The sequence below is a fragment of the Podarcis filfolensis genome, assembly GCF_964270895.1.
Source record: "Podarcis filfolensis genome assembly, chromosome: 17".
NCBI classification, from domain to species: domain Eukaryota; kingdom Metazoa; phylum Chordata; class Lepidosauria; order Squamata; family Lacertidae; genus Podarcis; species Podarcis filfolensis.
The window spans coordinates 31,447,260-31,466,835 of record NC_139621.1 but is presented as its reverse complement, the minus strand read 5'-3'; the positions used below and the strand labels follow the sequence as shown (position 1 = coordinate 31,466,835).

Sequence of the window (19,576 nt, the reverse complement as noted above, 5' to 3'; positions counted from 1 at the left end):
CCTATGGGAAACCGTGCTTCGCAAGACGAAAAACTCGCAAGAAGAAAAAACTTGCGGAACGAATTAATTTCGTCTTGCGAGGCACCACTGTAATGTCTAGCTTAGCCCTCTGGGGCTGTACATGGCTTTACCTTGTGCTTTTCCGAGTCTATATTTCCCCCTGTTGCTCTTTCACACATGCATTTCTGTCTACCGATCTTTCCATTTCTCCCTCCCTCTCTCTCTCTCTCATATGTGTGTTGCTCTTTCTCTCTCTTGGCTCATCCCCTATTTGTCCAACTTTGACAGCTCCCACATCATGCTTGGGCACCTTGTGACTCTCTGGACAGGCTGCAACTGTTAGCATGGGGTAGCAATGCAAGGACAGGCTCTGGAGCCCAGTCTTCCATCCTCCCTCCAGCTCTTGCCTTTTCTACATCCTCCTCCTCCTCTGTCTCTCTTTTTTTCCTACTGTCCTTTCCTCCCCTCTAGTCCTTTGCCCTACCTGGGAGAAGCCCGTCACGCAACCGAGGTAGCCGCTTCAATGGCCGACGCAGTAGTGCAATTGGCATTGAGAACATCCAGGAGGAGAAAAGGTACGGACTGGGCTATAGGGACTTGGAGGACTAGAGGGAGAGGGATGGCTAGGGATGGCGGAGAAATTTGGTTTGCATCTATAGGCTAGCTTACCTATTCAGCACTTTCCTTAACAAAAGGCAGACCAAAGCACAGCTATCCCTTAAAATTTGCGCACCTCTGGACTTTGCAATGACGTTCTCCAGTCCAAGTAGTGTGCACAAAAATACACAGCCTGAGGGGCTAAAGTGTGCGTATGAGTGCATGAATGAAAAGAACATGCAAAAATGCTTTATATTAGGGGAAATTGCTTTGCAAAAAATGTGTATATTAGGGGGATTTTGCCGTAAAATTCCGGTGCATTTTCATAAAATTCCATTAAAATTCTGGTGCATTTTCATAATTCCATTAAAATTTCATAAAATTCTGGTGCATTTTCATAAAATTCCATTGAAATTCCATTTACATACAAACTGGTTTTTCGACAACAACAAATAATCACAAACTGATGTGGAATTGTGGGGAACCGAACTTATGATGGGGGTGGGGGGGGATGATGAAACTGAAGCCTAAATGGAGACACTGGATAAGACTCAAGGGAAGAATGGCAGAGAGGAAGGACCACGTGCCTTGAGCCATAGGCACATGTCAAAGACAGAGGATTGTTTGGAAGAGAGGTGAAGGTAGTATTATTGAGGCATCCTTCCCAGTGCTACCTGCACCCATTTTGTTTACCTCATTGTTTCATCGGATTTGGTGAAAACCACCAACAGGACAATAGGATTGAGTATGTCATGCTCCAGTACAGGCAGAAGTTCAGGCAGAAATATTTAAGTCCAATGGAAGAGGTAGTGACAGTTGTTAAACCTTAGCCATCGTCAGCAGTTCATGCACTCAGAACAAAGAGTATTTTAGGTGTGTATTGCTCTGTCTTGCTCTATAAAAAATGAAAATCCCACAACTTCAGTTTTGCCAAAGGACCATTGATTGGGAGGAAGGACAGGACCCAATCCTGCCCTGTCCCTTACAAACTGTCTGCTGCTGAGTCCCATCACTGCAAGTGTCACCCTCCTTGGTGGTACATTTAGGCCATCATGGAAGCTAGAGCAACAATTGAAACCACTTATTAAACACTTACTAGCATAATTTGTGATTCATCTGCTGACAGTGTCTGAAGTCTACTTAACAGTGCAATCCCCATATCTACTCAGAAGTGAGTCCCATTCAGTTGTGGGTTAAGGGTTATTTACTCCCCAGGTAAGTGTGTTTCCTTCCTCCCTCTTTGTGCCACACCCTTTATCCTGCTGCTCCAGTAAAATTTGACAGGACCATTAAAGCTAAAAGAACCAAACGTTGTCAGGAGATGCCCCCATGTGTCTTGGGCGGGCAAGGTCTCCTCCGTTTGCTGTCTGTCTGGTCCAAATCTGGTTTAAAGATAAGGAATCAGAAAAAAGGGGACCAGGAGCCATGAAGTTGCCCAGTGATAGCAGCACCTAGACATTCTCCTGATGTTTTCCCCCTAAGGGTGAGATTGTATTGCAATTCTATTTAAATTTCAGCAATTATTTCTAAATTTGCAACTTATACATGTGAATTACCATCTGTAGATTTGTTCTCATTTTTTTGCAGTGCATAACCAGCCAACCTACTCTTAAGTTATATGCAGAATGACCTGGTGATTCTTTATTCTGGAGACTGCAAAGTACAGCTGGAGCGGCCATCCTCTCCCAAGACTTTTGGCCTTTAAAGCTCCTGTCCTCCTCAGAATGAGCAGAGCTAAAATCTTGAAAGTGAAATCTGATGTGCCCTGCATATTTGTCAAACCTGTGCTATATATGTAGATAGAAGGAACCAACCTACTTTCTTGCAAATTTGAGTACACACAGCCTATATCTCTGCTTAAATCTTTCTTTTCATGATTAGAGTGCATTTCAGTTGGAATTCTAAGTGAGCTAAACCTAAAAACCGTTGTTTCTGCCAATCAAGATTCTTCATCATGCAGTATCATGGGTCTGAAATGTATATAAAATACGTTTTAGTTCTGACCTGTTAAATTGGCCTGTTCACCATAATTGAGATTTGGGCTAAGAATGGGAAAGCCCCATGAACCAATGGAAACAATAGTGTAATGAGTTATGTACTGTATATATAGTTCAATGTGCTGTTTGCTACAGAGAAAGGCAGGAGGCCATGCAGGTCATTGGTTAGACTTTTGGGAAAGGGCCAGTTTCCATTCCCATAACCTTTGGAGGAATTCATTCTGTCCCCATATGGGCTGAAGGAGAATTTAAGGGTCATAAAGAAATGAAGCCACTGGATTTCATGCAAGGACTCTTGGCTCCATGTTGGAAATGTTTTTGTTCCCTTTCCTCCAAAGCAAAGACATCGCTGAAAGGATACAGAAAGTATTGGAGAGCCCAGGGCCCTTCTTTGACCTCAAGTCGGACGGCTCTTCCAGTCCCAGCTCCCCAGAATTCCCCAACAGGAAGAACAAGTGAGTTGAGAACAAAAGAACGCTGGGAAGCCTTGTGTAAAGTGGGGGGTGGGGACCTCCATCCTGCCATGTTATATTAACAGGAAAGAGAGGGTGATTGAGCCAATGTAGCATAAAAGAGTAGTGGACTTTGGAAACCAGGGTTCAAACCCCCATTTGGCTATAAGGCTCACTGGGTGACTTTGGGCCAACTGCTGTCTCTCGGCCCAAGCTTACCTCACAGGGTTGTTGTGATGATAACAATGAGGAGAGCAATGTATGCCACCTTCAGCTCCTGGGAGAAGAGGTGAGACATACATTTAACGAACAACAAACAAACAGTGCTTTATTTTTAAATGTGTGTATTGAGCTCTAACGCACTAGAGGACCTGAGCAAGTCTGGGCAGGCTTTTAAGACTTCTCTGCAAAGCGAGGCTTTTGTCACAGAGGCTTATGAACTGTAATGCTGGGCTGGTGGCCTTTGAGATTTATGAGGGTGATAATTTGGGGCTTGTGTGTTCCTCCAGCAGAGCGCTCTCCGGTCAGACATCAGGGTATTGCGTGATGCAGCCCTTGTCCCGTTCCTCGTCCAACGTGAGCAGCTGTTGCAGCGGAGTGAGAGAAAATGAGACGTCGGAGGAGGAGGAGAACGAGGCGGTCAGTGTGGGGGTCTTGGAAATCCCCTTTCCACTCAAGTAGTCCTCCTGTCCCAGCCGAGCAGCTGCAGCATCCTCTAAGGCCCGTTCTCCATTTCTCTTGTGCAGGAGTTGATGTGTTCCCTTGAAGGTCCCCAAAAGCAGGAGTCCCTGACTCAGAGCGTGTGGTTAGACGATAGTGTCTGCACACCCAGCAGTACCAGCTCACCAGGTAAAAACCAAACGAGGTCTTGCAGGTTCTAGGACAAGACTTGTTTGGGTGAACTAACATGTAACCTTTGCATTATCATTGCTGCTGCAAAGCCATCCCACATTGCACTGACTGCGAGTAGATGGGAACTTTCCCATGTTGATGTCCCTCACGGAGGAGGGATGATCGCACAAGAAGGACTTCTGTGCCTATTTGCATGAGAAGGATGTGGCTACAATTTTCCAAGTTGGACCAAAGATTCACTATCCTTTTGAAAAAAAACCCAGTTCTGACCAAGAGGCGGGAATCATTTGAGAATGACAGCTGTCTTTCCTTGAAGCTGGAAAGCAGTATCACACTTTCAGCTGCTGAAGAACTACCTGGTTTCTTTACAATATGCTAAAGCAAATCAAATACATCCTCTTTTCTTTCTCTTGATTCTACTTCCTCCTGACACATTCTAGAGAGGTGGGCTCTGGCTAAAGGCATGAATGAAATGCAGCATCGACCAATGACCCAATGTGGTACATTCCTTTCTTACAGGCACCAGCCACATGCTTCTGGCAGCTTGAAGGCAATATGCCTCTCCTACTGGTGTTCTTCAGCAACTGGTGTTTAGGGATACAATGGCTTTGCATCTGGAAGTTTCATTTAGCCCTCGTGACCAAGAACCATTAATGGACATGTTCTCCATTTTGAAACCACCTAGGGGCTGATGATGATACCTTTAAAATGTGCTACCACATTTGAACATATTTAAGTGTTCTTTGGTGGTTTATTCATTTTTTAAAGCAGCATGGGGAGACCCTAATTTGGATCAGGACTCATAAAGGCACATTCTTTTCCCCTGAACATTATTCAGGGTGGGTTACATTATAACCATGCAATGAAAAACCAGGAAAACAGGTATAATGGTTTAGGCAATTATAAAAACAAGTAAAACCTAAACAAAAGCAGTGGATAATAGGTTGAATATTATGCTTGAATTTTTATGTTCTAAGGCTGAAAATGTAGAACAGGGTCTACTGAATATCTCTACAACGGTAAAACAGGGGCAGTAATTTACCAGGGACAGGTATTGGAAAATGGCTAATGTCCCAAGTAAATTAGCAGTACTGTAGCACCCTGTATATAGTTAGCAGCAGCCTGAGTAAGAAAAAAGATGGGTCTGGTGCGCCAGAAATAGCTCGAGTTAACCTTTCTAAATAAAATGCTTAATTCCTTTCAGTAACTCAGCTGCTCCCGCCAAGCAGTGCTGCAGGCTCCATGGAGAAGGGGAAAGGCAGCAAAGTGGATGCTCATCGTTACAGTCCAGTATGTTCTTCTTCTTTTCTTTTTCCCATGACATTAAGAAGGCAGGGAGGTGATTTCATGGGTTCTTCGTATACTGGAAAGCAGGGGGGTAAAGGGAAGAATGCTAAAGAAACTGCCACTTCCTTGTTCCACAGGCCTCCATTTTGTGCTGTGTGTGATGTCATCGCTGGAGGGGTGTCTCAGTGCATGCTGGGTAATTCTCAGGTAATCCGCACCCTAGGGAGCCTCGGTGCCCTAGGGTAAGGGGACAAGGGCATGTGGGCAAAAGGTGATGGAAAGGAAGAGGGCTCTCTTTGTCACCCTCCACATTCCCTGATGGGAAAACAGGAGGCTGACTTTGTGGCTCTCCCCAGACACACAGGCGGCTCCTGTGTCTTCTCTTCCCAAACCCCTCACACCAATCTGAACTTCTTTCCCAAGACAACTGCTCTGTGCCCCCATCACAAACACACCTCGGCTGCATCTAGCAGGGTCTGCAAGTTTCTTGGCGAATTCCCCAAGATTCTTGTTTCCCACAATGCCCTTTCCCCCCAGCCCCATCCATCTCTCTGTGTTACTGCAGCTTTTTTATTTTTTTGCGCTCAATCATCTCTGCTCACTGGCTAGCTTTGTGCTTCTGTTTCCTGCCTCTGTCATCAATGGGGTGGTGCATCCTTCATCAGTTTGTCTTCAAGAAAGGGGGAGGGACTCCCAAGGACTGTGGAAGCTTTTCAAGGTAATCAGACGCCTTTTCCACAGGGCGATTTACTTGCCCCCTGAACAGCACCTGATCGGACACAATGATTATATTCTGCCCAGGTTTGTTTCTGTGCAAACAGAACTCATTGGATGTGCTGTGACAGCTTTGTATGGCAGGGGTGCTTATGAAAATTAACACGCAGCCCATAAGTATGGTAATTTCATCATAGAGTATGGTAATTTCATCATAGAGCAGGTTACTTGTGCCCCACAGCTTTGGTGGCCACAGGAGGTGCCATAAGAAGCAAAAAAACTCAAGAATTGCACTGGTCTGATTCATATACCAATTTGTAGCTTTGTTCAGATCCAGTAAAGGTAACCCAACTAACATGGCTGAATTTGTCACACACGCTTGTCAGAACACGCTTGCAAATTGTCCCAGTGGGACTTGGAAATACGTTGCGTTGAAACGCTTTTCACCTAATCAGCTTGGCGGATCTGAATATTGCCCTCTCAGCTGCATCCATATTATATTATGAGATTGCTTTTCATGACTTAAGGGAAATAAAAAACTTCCATAAAGCTTTTCATGAGATTTTGCTCATCCCTGGTTGTGTGTCTCCATATATGAACCTGGATTCTTTATTGAGATTGCTGGTAAAAGCTGGTTCCCCAGCTGCTGTGCTGCCTGGTATAGTATCACTCCGCCTCTGGTCTTGGGTCTGTACTTGCCCTTCGTTAGCATTCACAGATGGAACTGCTTTGCTTTGTTAAGCTTGACCAAAGGCTGAAGTGTAGGAAGAACAAAGTTGCTTTGGGGTCCCGTGATCACATCTGTCCCATGAATCTACTCAGCTGTTATCAACTTTCCTGTCTGTGCTTGCAGGATTTGATGCCAAAGTGAGACGTCAACAGCAGCTCACCCAGATGTCCGGAGGAGTTGGAAGCTGGATTCCCCAAGAACGCCTGACCTGACCTTTCTGCTTCATTCAGTGACAGCTGCACCACAGGCAGTAAGGAAACCAACCACAAAAGTCCAAATCGTGGCATTCGCTCACCCACATGTGTCATTCTAGTTCAGCAACCTCAGGAGATCAAAAAGTCAAGAGGGGGGGAACAGGGGTCTCCTGCCATAGTTTACGAAACAAACGAAAGGAGAGAGATCTTTCTTTCTGTCTGTCCTCGTAACTGCTAAAATTTAAAAACCCAAGATGTGCCCCCACAGGGCCTTCTTAGGAAGGCTGTGTTTGTATCCATTCTTCTGAGCACAGGCTTTATAAAACTAAGGAATGAAAGCCCTTATCACGCTAAGGATGGCACCTGGTATGTAAGAGCTCCTCAACTGCTTTATGCAGCGTAGGTGTCTTGTGCCAAAGTGCACAGGTGTCTGATAGTGGGAGGGGTTTGTGTTCATCTCATCCTTCATGGGATTCAACAGGTCTTTGTTTGGTATCTCACTGTACAACAGTCCCTCCAACCACTCCATTCTCCCTTAAGTCTCTGTGCCATCAAGAACCTATAAATGTGAATTTGTGACCCTTGCTCCATGCTTGTTGTGTCTGTGGTGTCTGGGCTTGCAATAAAAGACTACTGTGACCAATATGCTCTGATCTTCGTTGTGGTTTCTTAAGTGTTCCTGCCAAGAACTATTTGGGCTTAAAATAAGGGGTCTGGCCTGCACCACATTATCTTCCCGTGCCTTATTTTAGCAAAGATGAACAGGTAAAAACACTGTGTGACCTTAAGACAGTTCCACCCAACTGAAAGTGGGAAGGATGAGATCAGTTTAAATTCTTTGGTCTTGGGATGAAGTGCTACACACACTTTTGTCTGTTCTTTGATGCACAGTAACACTGATCTCAGCATCCAGATACAGGAGGAGTTCTTGTTAGTCAGCAAAGGCTGAAAATTGGGAGGAAACACACACACCAAAAAAACCTGTGTGACCTGAAATCAGGGTGATTTCTTGTTCTAGTTTGTTTGTGAAGCACAACACCACAGCGATTCAGCTGTGGCACTTAAGCAGAGGATGTTCACCAAGCACAGAAGAAATCAGATCCTGCAACTCACTGCTCTATTTCTAATAAGGCTCACTGTAGATGCTTTTCCCAGGAGAAGAGCGCTTCAATGCTGGAAATGCAACACGTCTTTCCCTTCTCCACCCAAGTCTCTCACGTATCCTAATCTATGTATATTTATCTTGTCTTGTTTAATTAAAGTACAGAGGTACCTCAGGTTACATATGCTTCAGGTTACACAAGCTTCAGGTTACACACTCCACTAACCCAGAAAAAGTGCTTCAGGTTAAGAACTTTGCTTCAGGATGAGAACAGAAATTGTGCTCCGGCAGCGCAGCAGCAGCAGGAGGCCCCATTAGCTAAAGTGGTGCTTCAGGTTAAGAACAGTTTCAGGTTAAGAACGGACCTCCAGAATGAATTAAGTACTTAACCCGAGGTACCACTGTACCAAACAGTTGTTTCATGTTGTGTCTGAATGAAATTAAGATTCACTGATGGTGCGCGCACGTAGCGTAGGAAGAAGGTTCTCAATTCCTGGCATTTCTTGTTGGTAGCGGAGGTCGTGACAGACCCTCTGATACCCCAAGAGTTGTTGGCAGTCAGAGTAGACACTACCGGACTACAGAGACCTAGTGCGTGTCAGTTTCCGATGTTTGTAACGCATCTGAATTTCAGAAAAGAATCAAATGTTGCTATTATGCAACACTTCTGGGAATGGCGCAGGAGAGCTGTGCTCTTGTCCACAGCACTTTGAAGCCCTCTAATGACCAAGTCGGACAAGATACACCTCCAGGCCCTTTTTATTATGCCATTACATATCCCCAACAAAGAGCAGTCTCTCATGAAGAGCGATACACACCTCATTGACTCACACCATCTGTATCGATTTCTGCAACCAACTAACTATATTGCCGGAAGCAGCAACCAAAACAAGCAACTAAAAGTGAAGCTTCTCTGTTAATGCATATCTACATCTCCGGTATGCCAGCAACTCACACGGGTCAAATGTGTGTTAGACATAAACCAGTGTGATTGAGGTGCATTGCATGTTGATATCATCGCTGTGTTGCCTTCTCTAGTATCACAAATCGTGTTTATGGGGTTGCCTTCTGCCCATCATCCCTCCTGTGTTCATCTTGTAGAAGCAGACGCTCCCAAACCTTTGTGGCTTAGAAATCCCATTGTTCCTCTGTAACTCTCAGAGCTAAAGCTTAGAAGATGTGGGAACTGGTCCCAGCCATTTCTCTCCTGCGAAACAAGTCGGAATCAGAGAACAAATTAGATTCAGAATGCAGAAGGGGGCCTTAAAGAAGCAACAAGTTAAATCACCACACCAATTCAATAGCAGCAGTGGAAAAATGACATTAATTCCCTACTTCATCTGATAGGTTACTAGATTAAGGCAGCTTTTGACTACAACTGCCTCAGAAGTCTGGGCATTTTACAGGAAGTCAGACAAGGGGAAGGGATCAAACTCTCCAAAGGGCCAGCAGTGTGATGCCTAAGCTATGCAAATTCAACCTGAAGGCAGATGCTTACAAAACTAAATACTCCTCCATCAATAATTCCCAGCACAGTGAAAACTAGGCTAGGCAAGAACTCTTCTGTCAGCCACAAAAAGATTAAATGAAGGAGCATTCAGTCATGCAAAAGGTACCACATTTGTGTCGGGGGGGGGGGCTCCTGAATAACCTGAGAATCTCTGGACAGATTGAACGGCATGGACTGGAATATTCAGTATACAGCCTGAGGTATTTAAAGTTGTTGAGGTTTTTTAAGTACCTACCTGCAAGTGGCCAGGATTTTCCTTTTGGCATGTTAGTCCAAACTGGAACCTGAAAGACCATTAAATGATAGGCAACAACATTAAAAACACTCACCCAAGAGATGTCCCAGCAGCTCCAAACGATCTGAACCGAAGAGAAGGTGAGGCTCTTCATTAACGTGAGCGACAAAACATGGCAGCCCAAATGCCTGAAGGAAGACATACGACACAAGAGTCACAAAGAGGGCACTGCTTCATCTACACACTTTGATGCAATGTACATGAACCTGCAAAGCTCAAACAGGTTCAAATGCCTTCTGTGTTTGGTGGCTGCAGATTTAACTTGGGTTCTTAAGAAAGATGGAATATATATCGGAGCTCAAACACTGGGAAGTGAATGTGGCCACTTCCGTTCTGTTAGGTTGTCTGAAAGTAGCTTAAAAGCCTGATGGCTCACCAAGACACACAGATCCAGGAATTTTATACTGAATCAGTATATTGGTACATCTCGCTGAGTACTTGCTGAGTACAGTGGTACCTCGGGTTAAGTACTTAATTCGTTCCGGAGGTCCGTACTTAACCTGAAATTGTTCTTAACCTGAAGCACCACTTTAGCTGATGGGACCTCCTGCTGCTGCCGCGCCGCCGGGGCACAATTTCTGTTCTCATCCTGAAGCAAAGTTCTTAACCTGAAGCACTGTTTCTAGGTTAATGGAGGCTGTAACCTGAAGCGTATGTAACCCGAGGAACCACTGTACTGTCTTCACTGACTGCCAGCAGCTCTCCAAGATTTCTGAGCAGCCCTGCCTGGCTTCAGGGAATCCAATCCCTTCCATGGTGGGCAGCCAAGAATTAGATACGCAAGAGGAGTCCTTACCAAAATTTTTATTCAATACACACAGCTTTGAAAAGTGTCTCTCCATTGCAGTAACGGCATTGCTCCACGTAAAGCCCCACTGCCTGCGTCTCTCCTATTACATGTCATCCCTATGTTGGCAGATCTGTGCTTTCTGCCTCTGAGCTTTCTGTTCTCCTACTTTCCATGCCTGCTGGGTTCTGGGAGAAGTGGGGTCTGGAATGAGTCTGTCAGCTGTCTCTTCCCTAGTGCTACTCCCCTCCCAGTATTTCCCAGCTTCTCCCCTCTGCAGCCTCTGAACTATGACCTTCTGCAAACCAGTGTTGTAAATCTATACTGGCTCCCTCTTCTCTCGGAAGGACTCCAATGAGGATTGAACCTGCGACCTTCTGCATCCAAAGCAGATGGCCTGTTTCCCTATTGTTTGGACATCCAGGCACTTGATTCCTCCGGGTAACCCTTCAGGAAAAAGGGGCAGGGGGTGGAAGATGCACAGCTCCTGATAAAGTATTTGCAAGGATGAGGAACCTGAAGAACTCAAGACATCTGTTGGACTCAAACTCCCATCATTGCTAGTCACTGACCCTACTGGCTGGCGCTGATGGGAGCTGGGGAGTCCAGCAGCATCTGCAGGGCCACAGCTTCCCCCGCCCTGGCCTGATGCGATGCCAGTGTCTCACCCCATATTTTAGTGCTTCATCTGTTGTAGCTTTCAGGCGATTCTTCACCTCTGGTGAGGAACTCATTTCCAGAAGTTTCCGAGCTTGGTCCGAGGACAACCCTGCTCTCTCTGCAGCCTGAAAAGAGACAGATGGAGAAAAGCAGGCGCCGCAGTCGCTATAGCCAAGGTTAACTGGATAACGCTTGAAAAGGTCTCCGGTACTGACACAGGAATTTAACCGGCATGGAGTATTTTAAAGGAGAGCACAGCAAAAACAAAAAACGAATTTGCTTTGCTGAGAAGGCAGGGGAAGTGCTGGTTTTGCAACCTTGCCAGGTTAGATGCACACACATGAAATGACTTGTTCCCAGATTGTCAATATTAAAAAGGTAAAGGTACCCCTGCCCGTACGGGCCAGTCGTGTCCGACTCTAGGGCTGTGCGCCCATCTCACTTAAGAGGCCGGGGGCCAGCGCTGTCCGGAGACACTTCCGGGTCACGTGGCCAGCGTGACGAAGCTGCTCTGGCGAGCCAGCACCAGCACAGCACACGGAAACGCCGTTTACCTTCCCGCTATAAAGCGGTACCTATTTATCTACTTGCACTTAGGGGTGCTTTCGAACTGCTAGGTGGGCAGGAGCTGGGACCGAAAGACGGGAGCTCACCCCGCCGCGGGGATTCGAACCGCCGACCATGCGATCGGCAAGCCTTAGGCACTGAGGTTTTACCCACAGCGCCACCCGTGTCCCTCATTGTCAATATTAAGCTAGGCTAAATTCTGACCATATGGCCCACACAGCTGAGCATTGCCTCCCTGGACAGGAAATGGCTCTGCAGAGTGCTGGGCAGAGATCTTTGCCAGGCCTGCTTGGCTGAAGCTGCCAGAGACTCACCACGGGGCTTTCAGTACACAAAGCACACAGCCTACCACTTAACCACAGATCCTTCCTATACATACTAAATAGCACAAAACACTGCAAAGGAAATAAGATGCAGGTCACGTAGCAGGATGTTCTGAATATGTGGGCACAGAGAATTTTCACCAAGGAGTGCAGAAAGCAGTCTAAAGCTACACTGAATTGCTTTCATTTAAGTCAGTTTTTCCCCCTTAAAAAAGGGGGACAACACCAAGAAAGCCATGCTAGGAGGAAAATAGGTAAAGGTAAAGGGACCCCTAACCATTAGGTCCAGTCATGGCCAACTCTGGGGTTGCAGTGCTCATCTCGCTTTACTGGCCGAGGGAGCCGGAGTACAGCTTCCAGGTCATGTGGCCAGCATGACTAAGCCGCTTCTGGCGAACCAGAGCAGTGCACGGAAACGCCGTTTACCTTCCTGCTGGAGCAGTACCAATTTATCTACTTGCACTTTGACGTGCTTTCGAACTGCTAGGTGGGCAGGAGCAGGGACCGAGCAATGGGAGCTAACCCCCTCGCGGGGATTCAAACCGCTGACCTTCTGATCAGCAAGTCCTAGGCTCTGTGGTTTAACCCACAGCGCCACCCGCGTCCCAGGAGGAAAATAAAATCATGCAAATCCTCTTCTGCATATTTTCTGTCTGACTAGCTAGAACTACAAAGCTAATCCTTCTGCACTGCAAGGTTACCTGAAAAGCTCTTCCTGCAGGTCCGCAATCATGAAGTCAAGAGTATAAACTTCTGTCGCAATAGAAGAACGATCACTCAGCAGATCTCCACAGGCAAGTCTACAGCACCTAGACCAATTCATCAACCTCAGGTCCCCAAATGCTGTTGGACCGCAACTTCCATCATCCCCAACTATTGACCAAATGGACTATGGATGATAGGAGGCTGGGGTCTAACAGCAGCAGGAGATGCAAGGATGAAAAGCGCTCATCTAGACCAGGGTGTGTCACAAACGGGAGTACAGGCAGCGCTGCAGAACCGCAAGAGAAAGAAACTTACTGCCAAGATGCTCTCTGGCTGGGTTATGTCTTCATCCTGAAGAGACAAGGAGTAAGGCAACCGATTACAAATCTTTCATGGACAAGAGACTGACTGTGCGAAGGAGAGTGAAGATATCAGAAATAATTAACTTCCTTCTGCTACAAGGAACAAAGCTCCAAGACACACACACACACACAGACACACACACACACGGACAAGGGTGCCATGTCACTCACTTCAATCAGGAGAGTAGAACCTGTGGCACTTTCTGAACTACCAACTTCCTTCACCCCTTGGCCAACGGGAGGACTCCATGTTATGCGTCCCTGATCCTAACGGAGATGGGTGCCAGGAACAGAAGTTCACTTCACCAAAGCTATAGCTACAATGATCACACCGAAGTGAAGGGTGACAGGAATGGCGTATGGCTTGGAATTTTGAGGAACAGTAGCCGTGTCAACTGCAAGCAGGTAAAACTCTTCCTGCTTTGCTGAAGGGAGAAGAGACATGCTGGACCATCCCTGGAGGACTCTGGAGGCTGGGTTTTTATTTGTTTGTTTGCTAATTAGCGGTCAGAGAATTGCTCTGTTTATTATTTGAGCATTGCTAATAATGTTTGCTATTATTTATATGGCTGGTATGTTCTTTTTGTTTTTCCATAAATCTTTCGTTATATGAAATATTAGTGTATAATATGACACACACACACACTTCCCCCCTATAGTATTATGTATTGTATATTTTTCTTTGCTGCAAGTCACTTGGAGACCTTCAGGTGGCAAGCGACAAGTAAGTTAAATGAATAATAATAATAATAATAATAATAATAAATAAATAAAATGATTTCTATGGAGAGACCCTGCAAGTTATATTTGCCCCTTGTTTTTTCATTCCACCCAGACCTATAGAACTTTGTTGGTCCCATCAAAGAGAAGCAGAGTCTATCAGTCCTGGGCTGTGGCTCCTAAGTGCTATAATACTGCCTTGGGAGACAGTAAAAAGAGATTTAAGGACTCCATGGAGAGCCACCACAGAGTGATGCATCTGATTTGGGGGGGTTGAAAACTGTGCAAAACCTGGCCCAGGGCATTTCAACTATCTTGCCTAAGCATCCTGGATAAAAAGTAATTACTTTATATATTTAACTTTTGCTGCGTTTTCAAACACACTGATGCAGTGAGAAGCAGCGTGACGTTCTTTGCAGAGGAGAGGGCAGAGAAACATCTGAAGCACACAGGAATATAGAAGTATACGGAGGGATTCTAGGCCCTGTTATTTTAATAAAACCATATATTTTGATAAATGGGGGGGGGGGAGGGGCGGGGATGCCCTGCTTTATTTGTGCAATTAATAAACGGAAGAAATAATCGCGACAGGCACAGAAGCACCTGGAGAGACGCACGAGTACAACCATACTCACGCGGGACCAAATGCGCATCCAAAGTTCTCTAGACACGGGCTCCAAAAACTGCGGCTCTGCCATATCCACGGCTGTGACAAAGCGCATGGCTTTCAGACTGCCTGCATTTGGGCACAAAAAGCACCAGAGTCAGCGTAAATGTCAAGAGGGGAGGAATCCATTGCTACAAAATACCAAAAAAATTTAAAAAAATAAAGTGCCCTGTCAAAGAAGAAGAGGCCAACCCCCACATTAAAAAACCCTTATTAGGAAGGTTGGCTTGCATAAAAATTGTGCACTTGCTGAGAGAGTCCTATTTATGTGGGGCAGTTTCATTTGGACTCGGAGCTGCCACGGACTCATTGTGCAACGCTTCTCAGTTCTTCTCCATTATCTCCATGTATCCCCACCAAACATCTCCCTCTGCTTACCCTTCTCAAGAACAGTCCCTAGGAAATCCTTTAAGAGATGCAGTGGCACCTGGTAGAATTTTGCCATTCGCAGGAGGTCCTTCGTCATGTACTCTCCTTTCTTGGGCACCAATGCTGGGGGTCTGTTACCTGTTGCGGAGGATAAGGAGATTTCAGAGACAGAGGCTACTATGTCTTACGACCTCTCATCCTTACATCGTCATCATCATCATGGGACGCGGGTGGCGCTGTGGTCTAAACCACTGAGCCTCTTGGGCTTGCCCATCAGAAGGTCGGTGGTTCGAATCCCCATGAAGGAATGAGTTCCCGTTGCTCTGCCCCAGCTCCTGCCAACCTAGCAGTTCAAAAGCACACCAGTGCAAGGAGATAAATAGGTCCCACTGCAGCGGGAAAGTAAATGGCGTTTCTGTGCACTCTGGTTTCCGTCATGGTGTCCCGTTGTGCCAGAAGCGGTTTAGTCATGTTGGCCACATGACCCAGAAGCTGTCTGTGGACAAACGCCGGCTCCCTCGGCCTGAAAGGGAGATAAGCGCCGCACCCCATAGTCACTTAATTGGGTATATAAGGGGTGTGACCATTTTTCAGGTGTCCTGGGTCCACGCTGCATCAGACTGTCTACACCAAAAACCAGCACCATAAACGTAGCCCAGTACCTAACTGGCAACTAGTACCCTTCTTTCAACAGTGGATACATTGCTCCTGCGAGTAGCCGAACAACAGCATTTTGCATCACTTTCCAGACCGACCTCAAGGGTAGTCCCACAAACAGTGCATTGCAGTAATCGAGCCTGGAGGTTACCAGTGCATGGACAACAGCAAGCAGGCTCTCCCAGTCCAAAAACAGCCACAGCTATATCAACAGCCCAAGGTGTTGTTGTTTCGTCTTCCTTAAATGAACTTCATCAAAATTAGCCTTCACAGCCACTCAATGCAGGATCTGCAATGCATGATGCAGCTACAGATTCCCTGATAATACCGAAAGCAAGCAATGAAAACAAAACAAATATGAAAGCAACACTTGCTTGGGGGAAAAAACCTAATTTTACAAGCCTTGATGACTTGGGAAATGGTAGTTTTATTTTCCCAGGGCAAGACTGCATCTAAGGGGGTATGCAAGAAAGAGACCAATATGGAATGTAGTTCTCGTCTACATATTTTATATACCGTATTTTTCGCTCCATAAGACACACTTTTTCCCTCCTAAAAAGTAAGGGGAAATGTGTGTGCGTCTTATGAAGTGAATGCAGGGGGAGGCAGGCAGGAAAAGCCCCCAAGAGCCACACACAAGCTCCACGCGGCTCTTGCAGGCTTTTCTCCAGGAGGGAGAAGGGACTGACTGGCCGCGTCAGTCCCTTCTCCCTCCTCGTAGAAAAGCCCGCAGGAGCCGCGCGCTCCTTAAAGGGTGTGCGGCTCCTGTGGGCTTTTGCGGGAGGTGGGGGTATTGCCATAGCCACGCGCAGCCCCTCTGGCCGGAAGGGCTGCGCACGGCTATGGCATCTTTAGCCGCGCGCAGCCTCTCCCAGCTGGAGAGGTTGCGCGTGGCTAAAGAGGAGGCCAAGACAGCGAGTGGGATCCATTCCACTCGCTGTCTTGGCTTCTTTGTTCTTTGGGGCTGGGGGGGGGGACCCGGGCTTCCCCCGGCAGCCCCAGAACCTCTGGGAGAAGCGGACAGGATTTTTTTTCTTGATTTCCCCCTCTAAAAACTAGGTGCGCCTTATGGTCCGGTGTGCCTTATGGAGCGAAAAATACGGTACATTTCAGTTGAACTCAGTTCTGTTAATCAGCACTTACCAGTCGAATGCATTATGCCTCCAAGGAAAACAGGTCGGAAGTGCAGCTCCATGTTCCAGATGGGACGGTAGCGGCAGAGAACCTACATTAGTGAGGAAAGTTGATCGATGATCATCAACAGCTCAAAACTCACATGCGAGGAGAGGCAGAGAGAGACGGACAGAGGCAGAGAAATAAAGCTATCGAGAGCCAGCAGGCAGGTAACGGAAGGCAACTTTTGCAAGGCAGATTCAAAACAGCATCTGTGTTAGTCTGCAAGAGGGTAAAACAGACAGGTTGCAGGTGGTACTCAGAAACAGGCTCACCATGGTATGAACTTTTGCAGGGAATAAACTACTTCATCAGATGCAAGATTAAGAATGTATCACGAATAGACAGCTGGGTTGGAGGAAGCCCAAAGATAAAATCAAGTTAATGCCAGAAAACAAGAGGAATGCAATGACACAGGTTAGCGAGAGTTCTAAACATGAATCTGCAATCTGAACAGTAAGGTAAAGGTAAAGGGACCCCTGAACATTAGATCTAGTCGTGACCGACTCTGGGGTTGCGGCGCTCATCTTGCTTTATTGGCCGGGGGAGCCGGCGTACAGCTTCCGGGTCATGTGGCCAGCATGACTAAGCCACTTCTGGCGAACCAGAGCAGCGCACGGAAACACCGTTTACCTTCCTGCCAGAGTGGTACCTATTTATCTACATGCACTTTGACGTGCTTTCGAACTGCTAGGTTGGCAGGAGCAGAGACTGAGCAACCGGAGCTCACCCTGTCGCGGGGATTCGAACCGCCGAGCTTCTGATCAGCAAGTCCTAGGCTCTGTAGTTTAACCCACGGCGCTACCCGCGTCCCTAATCTGAACAGTAGCCTTGACTATTTGTGCAAACTACGGAGGAATCTCAATTGGGCTGGGGCAAGAGCTGGAAAGGATGAGAAGGCGGCCATCTAGCCTTGTCAAATAAATGGCAGGATCAACCAACTCCTGTATTCCTCTGGTGATTAATCATCTAGACCATGTTGGGAGGGACAAACACCTGTCCAAACTTCCTGCATCATTGGCACATGCCACTCTACAAGTTTCTAAAGCCAGGTATGCTAGCTATGAACGTCATTTCCAAACTTTAAAATTTCTATGCTTAAGGCAAAGGTGACCCCCTTCTGCACTCAGAATGAATGCTCTATGGGCAGATTGGTTGGAAGCGACCTCTGTACAGCTTGGCAAACTATTTGGTTCAATTCCTAATGAACACCCACAATTGGCACATGGAAGAGATAAGTAACAGTTGGAAAGTTGCAACACTTTCAGCAGCAGCAGTAAACAAGGCAAAGTTCAGACAAAGGTATTTATACTGTACAAAGGTACCGGGTATTTGGGAAGCTGAGATCCCTCTGGGTATTTGAAAAAGCTGCCAGAGCTGCTTCCACTTCAGAGTCATTTCCTTTATTTTATTTATAAAATGCACTTAGAATTACCATCCTTTGCTCACTCAATTTTATGCAGCAGCCAGACGGCAGCTTTATCATAATAACTGTAGGGCAAGACCGGGAGTCAGCAAACTTTTTCAGCAGGGGGCTGGTCCACTGTCCCTCAGACCTTGTTGGGGGCCAGACTATATTTTTTTTGGGGGGGGAATGAACGAATTCCTATGCCCCACAAGTAACCCTGAGATGCATTTTAACTAAAAGCACACAGACTACTCATGTAAAAACACACTGATTCCCGGACCGTCCGCGGGCCAGATTTTTAAGGCGATTGGGCCAGATCCAGCCCCTGGGCCTTAGTTTGCCTACCCTTGGGTAAGACTCTCCCCTAAAAAAAGCTCATCAACTCTGGGCAATGACAATGGGTAGATCACTGCCAGTTTTATTATATTGGCAGTAGATCACAGTCTCTAGAGAGTTGGACATGCCTACTAGTTCAACCCCCTGCAATGCAGAAATATGCAGCTGCCCCATACAGGATCGAACCTGCAACCTTGGCATTATCAGCACCAGGCTGTAACCAGCTGAGCTACCTTTGCACCCGGTTCCTTCGCAAGGTGGCAGGACTTGGAAGGGTGCTCCCGGGTGAAATCCCTGCGTGGAACTGCAGCCTCGGGTTGCCAATGGGTGCAGTTTTAGATTTAACGGGTTGTTCTTCCAGCATACAGTATTGTAATCCAAACACCTGTTGGCCTCACTCTGCGTTTCGCAGCCCTCCTGGCTTCCCACGCGCAGCAGCAGACGCGGGGACTAAATGCGTTAACAGTCCGGGGCGCGTCACGAGCGCTCAGGGGCCACCGGGCGATCACTTATTTAACTACCGCGATCGGCCGGAAGCACACCGGCGATCTAACTGTCGATCGCAGGTCGACCGGGACACTTCCGACTTTGCAATTCTACTTTTCGTGACCCTCCTAAGTACGGAAGGAAAACCGACGGGACCCACGGAGAGTGGACATCTGAGCAAAACAAAGTTGCGCAGGAGTTCTTGGAGAGGGGTGCAAGGGCGGCTGTGCCAGCAGGGTGCTGCAATCTGGGGGGAGAGGGGGGGACTGTCCCGGTCCCCCCTCCATGCCCCCTTCTTCCACCGCTGTTACCTCGAATCCCAGCCAGGAATACGGAGACAGCACGTCGTAGAAACACTCCACCAGTTTCTTGCTGCTGCTACTGCTGCTGCTGCTGCGCAAACCTTGGCGCGCCGCCGCCATAGCCCTCCCTGGGCTGCCGGCTGAGCCGGAGAGGAGAGGACGGGGCGCTCGCGCGAGGAAGGCCAGCATGAGATGGGGAAACTGAGGCTGCACCTCGACAGAAAAGCACCTCCTCGCTCGGGAAGGTCGAAGGCCTCCGGGGCTCCGCCTTCTTTGGGCTCAAGGGCCGAATCACATGGGGAGAGAGGCTGCTCGCTGCCGGCC

General features: G+C 47.2%; 2 protein-coding genes across 10 annotated transcripts in view; one reads left to right on the top strand and one right to left on the bottom strand.

The window, feature by feature from the left end:
• LOC310752562 (rap1 GTPase-activating protein 1-like) overlaps positions 1 to 7,466 on the top strand; it is a 48,025-nt gene extending 40,559 nt beyond the window's left edge. For 2 of the 9 annotated variants that reach the window (XM_083593206.1, XM_083593203.1), the window contains exons 18-24: positions 472 to 575; positions 2,933 to 3,049; positions 3,559 to 3,685; positions 3,793 to 3,895; positions 5,103 to 5,188; positions 5,323 to 5,392; positions 6,753 to 7,466. In XM_083593206.1, coding sequence (XP_083449332.1) covers positions 472 to 575; positions 2,933 to 3,049; positions 3,559 to 3,685; positions 3,793 to 3,895; positions 5,103 to 5,188; positions 5,323 to 5,346 — 561 coding nt within the window. In that variant the 3' untranslated portion in view covers positions 5,347 to 5,392; positions 6,753 to 7,466. Of the gene's footprint in view, positions 1 to 471; positions 576 to 2,932; positions 3,050 to 3,555; positions 3,686 to 3,792; positions 3,896 to 5,102; positions 5,428 to 6,752 lie in introns of all 9 variants that reach the window. The other 7 variants (XM_083593205.1, XM_083593202.1, XM_083593201.1 and 4 more) reach the window with 5 other exon arrangements.
• Positions 7,467 to 8,666: 1,200 nt separating this feature from the next.
• GSTK1 (glutathione S-transferase kappa 1) lies at positions 8,667 to 19,545 on the bottom strand. Its single transcript, XM_083594070.1, has 8 exons — positions 19,262 to 19,545; positions 16,691 to 16,772; positions 14,900 to 15,028; positions 14,490 to 14,590; positions 13,088 to 13,123; positions 11,186 to 11,302; positions 9,765 to 9,858; positions 8,667 to 9,132 (listed from the first exon to the last, which is right to left on the bottom strand). The coding sequence occupies exons 1-8, from the start codon at positions 19,439 to 19,441 to the stop codon at positions 9,089 to 9,091; spliced, it is 783 nt and encodes a 260-aa protein (XP_083450196.1). The 5' UTR covers positions 19,442 to 19,545; the 3' UTR covers positions 8,667 to 9,088.
• Positions 19,546 to 19,576: the final 31 nt, after the last annotated feature.